General features: G+C 51.4%; 1 protein-coding gene across 2 annotated transcripts in view; it reads left to right on the plus strand.

The window, feature by feature from the left end:
• LOC120906296 (homeotic protein ocelliless) overlaps nt 1-10,644 on the plus strand; it is a 31,262-nt gene extending 20,618 nt beyond the window's left edge. Inside the window, exons 3-5 of one of the 2 annotated variants that reach the window (XM_040317852.1) lie at nt 3,946-4,100; nt 7,132-7,777; nt 7,879-10,644. In XM_040317852.1, coding sequence (XP_040173786.1) covers nt 3,946-4,100; nt 7,132-7,777; nt 7,879-8,261 — 1,184 coding nt within the window. In that variant the 3' untranslated portion in view covers nt 8,262-10,644. Of the gene's footprint in view, nt 1-3,945; nt 4,101-7,131 lie in introns of both variants that reach the window. The other variant, XM_040317851.1, reaches the window with a different exon arrangement.
• Nucleotides 10,645-10,903: the final 259 nt, after the last annotated feature.

The raw sequence follows: 10,903 nt of genomic DNA on the forward strand, positions 1-10,903 counted from the left end.
GTGTGTGTCTTTCTTCTCTACATTCTCTTTGTCGGTGCGTCCGGAGGCTCTTCTTCTTCTTCTTCTTCTTCTTCTTCTTCTTCTTCTTATTATTATTATTTTGCTCTTGGAATGGGACGATACTTACGTACAAAGGCTTTTGCCGCCCATTTGCTTCCATTTCGGTTGGTCGCGCCGTGGGATGGGTGAGGGGGGAGGGGAGAGGGGACGCACCATTGCCCCTTAATTGTCCGTTGACTGTGGTAGTTTTGTTGTTGTTGTTGTTTTTTTCTTCTTCTTCTTCTTCTGGAAGCTCCGCTCTCTGGTTGCGCTTGAGTGACAAATTAAATTTTAATGAAACGAGAAGCCCGGCCATCACGAAAAGTTTTCGCGTTGCGGTCGGCTGCGCCCCGCTGGACGAGCGGCTGCTGTTGGTTTCGTTTCATTTGGTTGGCGTTTTTTTTTTGTTTTGTTTTGCTTTTGTTTGGATGCTCATTAGGTTTTGGCCCTCTCTCTCTCTCTCTCGCTCACTCTCTTCCCTTTTTTTTGTTCTCTCTAATGGATCGGCGGGAACATGCCCAGTGGCGACTTAATGGAGCATTGTGCTTTTAAAAACTGCTTCAAATCTTGCTCGGGGATGCAATCTTCCTTCAGAGCTGTCCCAAAAGGGCCCAAGAGATTCGCTTGCACCTGGTGGGTAGTAGCGCAAAAAAAAGTGTCACACTGACAGCTTCCTAAAACACACACACACACACACACAACTTTCATTAGCGGATTTGCTGCTGGGAAGTCGCAGCGGCCGGTGCAGCTGTCCCGGGGTTGTTAGGAAGATGTGGCGAGCGAGATAAACCGCTTACCGAGATTCTAGAACGTTTCGGAGCGGCTCGCATTGATTACGATAGTGTCGTTGTTTTCATCAACACCATCCTTAGAGGGGGGGTGTAGCACAGTGCACCCGTCGGTTGGATAATTCCTGAAGCCTTCGCCTGGCCACAGCCCCACGGCGAATGAACCCGGCGTGACCTTTGGCTCTGGACACGAAAGGAAAGTAGTGCGCGACCGCGCTGGTCTCCGCTGTGGGGCTTCCCCGCTGTGTCGTACGGCTTCCTCTCTGTACGCCCCCCCCCCCACTCCCTTTTGGTTTTGCGGGGAAAGAGGTGTTTTCCTTACCCATCGTCTAATCGATCCCGGCAGTGCAAATCCATCCCGGGGCGTTCATTGTTGCGTTGAGAAATTCTAGCGCGGCTCAGCTAATTAATACCGAAACGAGCACCTTCCCACTCAACCCCCCCCCCTCCCCCCCTCCCGCCCCGAAAGCCAAACGACTGCCCAGACGGAACAGGTAACACAGGGCCGCTGCCTCGCGTGGCTTCGGCCGGGTGCAATACGAGAGCCGTGGTGTCGGAAAAAGGTTTCCCTTTGCGTGCGCGCTGTAATCGAGCCCCCCATGGCCTGGCCGGACGAAAAGTCAAAAGTCCCGGCCGCTGCCGAATGCCGTCCAGGTTCACTTCCTAGCGCGCTCTCCGTGCGCTGGCACGAGTGTGTTTACATATCAATTACCGAGTGCGGGCGGCGAGGGAAGCCCCCTGAACTGGGAAGACACATTGTACAGGGACACGGAGCCTTTTTCTACTTTTTTTTTGAGTAGGTGTTGATGGATGGAGGAAACCTCGCAGCGCACACACGTGACTCGTGTATTTTTGGGACACTCAGGCACACACACACACATACACACGCACAAGTGGTGACTTTTTCGAATGGAAAGGCAAATATTGACACGACACGCACTGTCCGCGTGGCCTGCCCGACTTTCTCACTTTACTGATTGTCTGTGTGTGTGTGTGTGTGTGAGCGTGGTTTGTTGTTGTTGTTGTTGTGTTTGCTCCTACATGCTCAACGTGCTTCCAGCCACACACAACCCCACACACACATCCTCCAGCACCGACGTACGCTGGCAAGATTTGATAATGCTGTATACACGGTGTCTGTGCAAAGATGGCGCTGCTGCTGCTGCTGCTGCTGCTGGCGCCACACCAAACTGCGCCTGGCGAATGGCGCACAGGGCAAGAGCGCAAACAAAGACGAGCGGCGAACGAAACGGAAAACAAAAAAAAAAACAAACAAAAAACGGCGAAATTGCCAGTGCCAGAAACAGAAGCAAGAGACAGACGGCGCGGTATTCGGGACGGACACCATTTTGTAAAATTTGTACGCGACGCGGGCCGAACACGGGCGGCAGCATCCGACGAGGCGCGCCCCTTGCGCTGGAGGGCTGGATTGGTTGGCTGCCGCGTTGTTTTGCGGCCCTCCTGGCCAGCGTTTCGCCATGCCATTGCCGCTGTAAAGGTGTCTCTTGCACACACACACACACACACACACACACACACACACACACACACACACCGCACAGAACGCTGCACAAGGGGGCGCCGCTCTACGTGCCAGAGCAATAAATCAGGGGTCTTGTTTCCTGGGGCGCCCCTCTGTATGCGTTTTGGTGCGCCTTGCTGCGGCTCCTGTGCACTGCCTTTTCCCCCTCAGATAAGCTACACACACACACACACACACATATAGAGAGACACTGCGCGCGTGATTTGGAATAAATTTGTCAAACCTTTTTTGCGCACACATCTGCGGCTGCGGAGACGCTCGTGCCCGAGCAAATATAAAACAAGCCGACCTCGAACGCGTTTGTCGATGCGCATAATTTTTCTTCTATGCATATGTGTGTATGTGTGTTTGTATGTGTGTGTGTGTGCCTGTTTCTGTGTTCATTGGTTCGTCCCTCTTGCGTGTGTGCGTTGCTGTTTTGTTGTTGTTGTTGCCCCTCAACTATTTTCCGCTTTGCGTGATCCGGCTCGAAGGACCAAAAGTGCTGTGCGCAGTCGGCGCGCGCTGCGCGACGATTTAAATGGCGGCCCCTGTTTCCCCGTTCACATACCAGCAGCTGTACCATCGGCAAACACTTGCCCAGTTGAAGCTGGGGGAAATTTCACGGGACCTTTTACTGCTTCCTTCTCTTCGATTTTACCGTTATTGCATTGCATTTGATTTAATATTCCACTGTTAGCTGTTTAGTGCCACCGTTCGGCTGTACTGAAGTACGTTAAACCCTGACTTGTGCAGCTGTAGCTAAACAGGAATGTGCAGATAGACGACCGGGTTGCAAGGTAATGTGAGTGAGACTGGCCATACGTCCGTATGTGTATTCGATATCTGCTTGTTTGTTTTTTATTTCTTCTTCTTCTTGCTCTCCAATTTACAGCCAACTAACTTTGCTTCCGTGTGTGTTCTTGCAGGACGTTCGAACCGCCTGGGAGGATGGGCCGGCGTACGTGGATGCGTGTGTACCGCGCTCTTGCGACGACGAACTCACTGCGGGTTCCAATCACGCTCGTGGAGTAGTAGTGGTGTTGAAGTTTTTTTTTTTGTTGTCTCTTCTTTTTGTGGAGCTACCCAAAAGATTTTTTTTTTAATTCCGCTTTTTCCGTCACAAGTCTTTAGTTGCTCATAAGAACTGTCAACACTGAGCTTTGTCAAAATTATTAGCTAATTTTTATTTTGTACGATCACCTCAGTCTCTTTATCTATGTCTTGTGTTTTTAATGATTGTCATTGCAATAAAAAAGGCAAAATTCTAGAACAAACAAGATTATCCAAATACTTCCTTAAGGTTCGTCTTCTGTTTTGCTCGGTTTTCTCGGTATTCCGTACTCTCCTTTTTTTTGCGTTTCAGATACAGTATTCGGTACGATTAGTTTTGAGCAGCTAGTGTAAGCTTAGCCTCCCCTTTCCCTACCCCTCCTTTCCTCACAATTTAGATCCAGCTTCCTAAAAAAAAACACAACCCCCGTTCCTCGTCTAACAAAAACCCAAATCGAGCGTTTCAGTTCAGTTTCTAACGTATTTTTTCTTTCTCTTCTTTTTCTTTTTCCTTCCCTTTTTTTCCCGGTAACCCCCATTTAGGTGTGAACCCGCGAAAACAACGCCGCGAACGGACCACCTTCACCCGGGCCCAGCTGGACGTGCTGGAGGCCCTGTTCGGCAAGACACGCTATCCGGACATTTTCATGCGCGAGGAGGTGGCACTCAAGATCAATCTTCCTGAATCACGAGTACAGGTGAGTGTTGGGTGAGGTGGAAAATCCTACCATCGAAGCGAGAAGAAAGGCGAATAAAAATAGAGAAAATAAAAAATCGGCGACAACTCTATCGAACCGTAAACGGAACGAGGAACCCCTTTTTTTGGGCACCCGGGCACAATATCGGGCAATACATCGGGTGGGAAATTCCCGGCGGCAAAACATGTGCACGCGATGCGCACAAACACAACACTGCAGGCCGACACTCGTCGGCGGGCGGGAAGGTGGCACTTTCGGTGTCAAGTGACACATTTTCCCCGCCGGCCTATTCGCACCCACTCTCACTCTCTCTCTCTCTCCGGTTGCGCTCGGTGCTGTTTGCTTGCGTTGTTTGTGGCGAATTAAACATTTATGCGCCCGTTCGGTGTGCGAGCGAGGAGTTTGTTGATTTAATTTTAATTTTAAATCAATTGCCCTCGGGAACGGTGCGGGCGCGTGCGATTTCTTCCCGCAGGGCGAGGGTGTGCGCGTGCGTTTGGAAATAGGATGCTGCTTCTTCGCATACCCGTGGCGAGGGCCCCCCCCCTGTAAATAATGGAGTGATAATCAAGGATTTGGTATTCATTCGCCGTCGCGGTTTTCGGTTGCTACTTTCGGTTGAGTGACGCTCGAGATTGGGCGCTAACATAGAGCAGCAAAAACACCCTCCCGGCCAGCGCAAGACAGCCGGAAAACGGCACGAAAACCCAAGGGGGAAAGGAAATCTGTTTTGTTTTGACTGTCGGCACACCGTGAAAATCCATTTTGGTCGTTGTTATTGTTCGGCAAAGCGGGAAAAGAAAATGCGCCGCGTACGGTGCGGAAAATTGAATCTAGTTTCAGATGCTGTGCGCCCGCTATCTGTACGGGCGCATCAGTTTGTGCAAGTAATAATTTTATTTATACAACGAGCTGCACACCCCCTTGTGGGCTTTGGCGTCGGTTAGCGTTGTAGCGTTGCGCTAAGGTTAATGTGTTTAAACAGATCATTTTCGGAGGCATAAAAATTTGCTTGTGATAAGTGGTATTTCAACTGGCACGTTTTCGAAGCGTTTGAATGCAAATGAGAGCGACAGCGAGGAACTGTAGAATCGAAGATCCTGTCTTTTGAAACATATGGAACCAATTTTAGACATTTTTGGGTTAGATATACCATGAGGAACTTCAGAAATAATGAAATATATCTTTTACAGCGCTCTCAACATCTATTGGATACTTAGAGAGCAAAGATCCTGTCTTTTGAAACACATGGAACCAATTTTAGACATTTTTGGATTAGATATGCCATGAGGAACTTCAAAAATAATGAAATATATCTTTTGGAGCGCTCTCAACACCTATTGGATACTTAGAGAGCAAAGATCCTGTCTTTTGAAGTGCAATGTAGCCATAGTTTTGAAATGTGTAGTTGGAATTGATACTTGGATTTGATAACTCGCATCACTATGTTATTAAAATGCAAGAAGATGTTCATCCAGCAACTTTGAATGCAAAGATCCTACCTTTTGAAACGTCCCGGGGCCTCTGGTGCAAAATCCCTTGTTTACCTTACAACGGGGAGTCAGCAGGCTCGTGCAAAGAGCATCCAAATAACGCTGGACAATGCTGCCGGGTCGGACGTTGTCGTGTTGTTGGTACGATGACTCAATCCCAACCACACTTATCCGTTTCCCAGTAGCATCGCAAGAACAAAGCCCTAAAGATTTACTTCCGCTGTAAGCACGTCATGTTCACATTACCGATTTGCAACATCATTTACAGCTGTGAACACACATTCCGCATGTCCGCATTCAGCCATCGCATTGTCACGGCAGCAATGAACACACAGCCCAAACAAACATCTGTGCTCTGGTCGCCCGCTAGATGTGCACCGAGTTATCGCTTCAGCTCCCTGTGGCCCCTTTTTTTTTGCTTCTTGCCTACTTTATTTTGCACGGAACAATTTTGGACAGTCAGAGCAAACAAACCGCATTGTTACGGGTGCTGGGCCCTGTTTGCATGTTTGCGCTTGCGCCCGGCCGCTCGTAAAATACGCAACCAAAAACATCCGTTGCTTGTGCGAGCCCTCCGCGCACAAAGACGGCTTCGAACCGATCGCTCCCAAACACCGGGGTCCCTGGCAAGCCCTAACCAAACAAACTGCGGCTGCGTGACAGCTTCATTGCGGGGCGCTCGGTTGCACGGGCTCTTTCTTCTGCCCGGGCTGTCATCGATCAATGGGAGTGCAGTGGCAAGAAGAAGCCTAAAGCAAGAAGCCAGCAGGGAAGGACACCGGAACCAGCACCGTCTTCCCGCTGTGCACGTTTGCCAATAAACTTTTTGTTTCTGTTGTTGCTATCATGGGCCGAGGTCCTAGAGTGTACCATTGAGTCTGGGTGAACCAGGCTCGGATGACCTGGGCGTTTTGTGGTGCGCTTTTTTTTTTTTTTGGTGTCCCAAGCGAATCGTTCCTTCCGCTTGGACCATTTGTTGTCCTCCCCGACACGGCAGCTGTAAGGGTGGGAAACACATTTTCCGCTCGACTGACAACGACGAACGTCTCGCAGCATCGAAAAGCGGAGCCTAACTCCCTCCTGGGAGTTTCCACGGGCTTAGAGCGCATGTAATTCCAAACCACCTCCCCGCCGAAAGCATCGGGGGGCGGTGCAGAGTGCAGGGAAATTGATTTCCACCCTTCCTGGAGTGGAAGCGTGTGCGTGCGCTTCCCTGGGGGAACGGCACAGGCGGGAGCGCGATTTGTTGCGATTCACTTCACTTTATTACTTTGCCATTGTGCGAGGGAGTCGGCTGTGGGCACGGTGAGCAGTGATTACAGAGTCATTATCTGTTTGAAGTGCGCACCAGGCCGCACACAGCAGGAGCTCACCGCAGGACCGTCCCTGTTTAATATCCGGAGCAGGCAGCCCTCCGCACCACTGAGCCGGGCGCTCGTTTTTTTCTCCCCCTTATCGATTAACAAGTGGCAGTTTCTAATGGATGTTTGCTTTGTTTTTTTCTTTCTTTCTTTCTTGCTTTGCTTCCTTCCTCCCAGGTATGGTTCAAGAATCGACGTGCCAAGTGCCGGCAGCAGCTCCAGCACCAGTCCTCATCGAATCTCAACAGCAGCAAATCGTCCGGCGGCGGCTCGACCGGCTCGGCGCGCTCGGGCCAGTCCGGCGGCAACAGCGGACCGTCCGGCAGCCAGTCCGGCTCGTCCGGCGGCACCGGCAGCAACAATGGCAGCCACGGCGGCACCAAAAGCTCGATAGTGAACGCGAACAACAAGCCGACGATCAAGCACACGCCGATGAACAACAGCCACAACGGTAGCGGGCCCGGCAGCAATGGCGGCGGCGGCGGCGGCGGTGGTGCGGGCAGCCAGTCGAACCCGGCCGGCCCCAGCCATAACGGGCCGCTCGGGCTGAGCCACAGCAATGCGTCACCGATACTGCCGATCACACCGTCGACCTCCGTCAGTCCGCCGATCAACGTGATCTGCAAGAAGGAGCAACCCTCGTCCTACCATCACGGGCCGGCCGGTGGCGGCGGCGGCGGCGGCAACGAACCCTCCGGCATGAAGCCGACCGGGTACGACCTGCTGAAGGACTCGGAGCTCAACCTAGCGCACCATTCGTCCTCCGCCTACGTCAACATCAACACGCGGCTAGGGCAGTCGCTCAGCTCGGTCGGCGGCGGCGGCGTGGGCGGTGGCGGTGTGGGCAGCGGCGGCGTGGGCAGCGGCGTTGGCGGCAACGGCAACGGGGGCTCGGCGGCGTCGGCGTCGGGGTGGGTGGCGGGCTCGGCAACGGCCCGTCCGCCGGCAACCTCACGCCGCTCGGGTCGAACTCCTCCATCATGACGACGCCGTCGCCCCCGATCACGCCCCAGACGTCCCACAATCCGCTGTCGTACGTGCCGAACCACGAGACGTACAACTTCTGGCACAACCAGTACCAGCAGTACCCGAACAACTACAACACGCCGTCCTACTACAGCCAGATGGACTACTTCCAGAACCAGAACCAGGGCAACTACAACATGGGCCACACCGGCTACACCACCTCCGCCAACTTCGGGCTCGCGTCCACGTCCGCGCTCGCCGGCCCGATGGGCTCGCAAACGTTCAGCCCGAACGGGCTCGACTACATGAACCCGCAGGACAAGTACGTCAACATGGTGTAAGCGGGCTGGCTGGACAGCAGCAGCGACGACGAGCGACGATCACATCCCATATCACACAATCTCCCTCACAAAAAAGGACGTCACGGAGGAGCACACACACACACCGCGGCGACGGAGGATAACCTGTACCGGCGGCTCTACTAGCTTCAACACACGCCACACAAACACACACACTCTTGAAGAGCTAACACGAGCAGATCATATCAAAACGTCAAACACGCGCTGAGAGAGTGAGCAGGGAGTCGAACAGCGCTGCTGCTACTACTACTCCAACGCCATTACACAAGTACTCACTACTACACACACACACACCCATAGCTAGTCCTCCCTGTTGCGGTGCTGTGCTGCGGTGCGAAGCGGAGAACGATGCATTGTTCCCCGTCGGATGAACCTTTACAGCGCGTCAGTGTGACCTCGTCACAGCTCTGAGCCAGGCCATGGTGGAGCACGGTTTAGGTTTAGGATACCGCACTACCACTACTACTACTACCACTACTACTACTACTACACAACAGCAGAAGCGCGATCGGGGAACGGATGCGAGAAGCAAACCCGCGGCGCGAGAGTAGACAAATGTTATATCAAATAGTTCATATCAGTATTTTCTTAGCTGCCCGCGTGTGGGCGGGGTGGGGGGGAGGGTTTGGCTGGGGTGAGGGAAGTGGACGAGGTCGTTCTTCTTTTTTATTTCTGTGCTGTTTCTGTTGGTTACATGCGCTCTATTGCCATCTCACCCATGACGGTGCGTTCTTCACGAATAATAATCACGAAGAATAAGGATAAGAAGAAACTGGAAGAAGAAGTAGAAAACTAGAACCAGATGCAAACCCGCCCCACCTCTCCCTCCCCAACCACACCCCAGCGCAATCGATTTCAGTGCGTGTGTGAGGCCGCCGATGCCGACCCAATTCTCCGGAAGTATCTGGGAAAGTCCGGATACTCAATCCATCCCCTCCTCCCATCCCAACCTTTCGCCGGAAAATCCATTCGCCCCCCCCCACCCCCCTTTTACCTCCTAGGTATGTAAGGCAAGAAACCATTACGAATTAAATGTGTATAGGATGATTTTTAAATTAACAAAAAAAAAAAAACCACGAGCATGAGCTTGAGCGCAGAACTGAGAGCGTCACGGCGGCAAGAGAAAAGGATGGGCAGGGTTCGCTGCCGCTGTTGGGTGTGAGAGATTGGATTATGTTTTTTTTTCGTTCTTTTGTTTTTTTTTTTTGCATCGGACTGCTAGCGGCAAGCGACGCTGTGCAATGTTGGTTCCCGTATTCGCTCCGCCAATTGGGAAGGGCAAACAGCCCGGCTAGGTGCCACGGTCCATCCTTTCGTGATCTTTACCACTATCGAATTCTTGGGGGTGCGGGGGGTGGGGGGGGAGGTCGAGCGTTCGTTGGGGTTTTTTGTTTTGTTTTCCCTCCCCCAGCAGCTGCTGGGTCTCCACGTGCAAGGGCAACAGGGCAAAAGCGGACCAGAAGGCCCTGCTTTTACGCAGGGGCTTTTGGGTTGTAGGCGTAGCGGTAAGAAGCGGAGAAGAAAGATAAAAAAAAAATCGAAGCAAAAAAAAACAACAACACTCAATACGGCTCTAGGTAGTACATAAAGATAAAACACACACACACACATATACATAGTTTTTAATTGCAAATTAAAATATTTTAACTGTATATCGTACCACTATTTAAGTTCGGGTAGCATGTAAGGTTGTATGTGTCCGCGGCAGTCCGGACGGGAAAGAGTGCATTTCGGGTGCCCGTTCAGGGCACGACACGAAGAGGAGAGAGGAAAGGGAGGAGTGGACGCTACTGTCGAAGCGTGGCAACGAGCGCAATGAAAAAAAAAACACGCTAAAACGAAAACAAACCTGCAAATGCAAGTAAACATGACGACAGTATGTAAAATTCTCTCTCACACTCCCACACACTCTCTCTCTCTCTCTTTATCTCACTAGGGATAGGTACAATATTTCCCCTATATCTCCTATCCCCTCATCCTCATCAACCCTCACTTTTCCATTGTACGCGTGAACGTTGTGTGTAAGCGATAGGTGTGAATGTGTGACTGGCAGGCCTGGGCAGGAGACGGCATGGCTTAGTTATTGTAGTAAACCGTGCGAGTGAGCGGCCGGTGCGTGTGTTTGAGCGAGACGGAGCGAATGTTAATGAGAAAAGTAAAGAAATAAAAGTAAATAATGCAAAAAAAAAAAATCCACTACAAACGAACCCATGTTAAATTAAGAATCCCGAAATCACGTGGAGAAGCTACTAAGCTACTAAGAAACGTACACACCCCAACACAGAACACACACCCACACACACACACACACACACACACACAAACACAGATGGGGGAGGGGTAAAAGAGTCTGCTTGTAAATCTGGGAAAATGGAATAAATTGAGAATGTATTTAACAAAACACACACACAGCAATCTTAATGGTACCATTTCTTCATCCACTACCCCCCCCCTCCCTTCTCACTGGTCTCTTCCTTTTCCTGCTTCAAGCGCATCAACACAGCTCACACGCAAACGGTTAACAAAAAAAAAACCATACATTCATAAATAACACGACACCAGCGCGGCAAAGGAAGGAAGCGAATTCAAATAAAGCCAAGGATTAAAGGGAAGGAGAAGAGGGC

The sequence above is a fragment of the Anopheles arabiensis genome, chromosome X, assembly GCF_016920715.1.
Source record: "Anopheles arabiensis isolate DONGOLA chromosome X, AaraD3, whole genome shotgun sequence".
Taxonomy (NCBI): Eukaryota; Metazoa; Arthropoda; class Insecta; order Diptera; family Culicidae; genus Anopheles; species Anopheles arabiensis.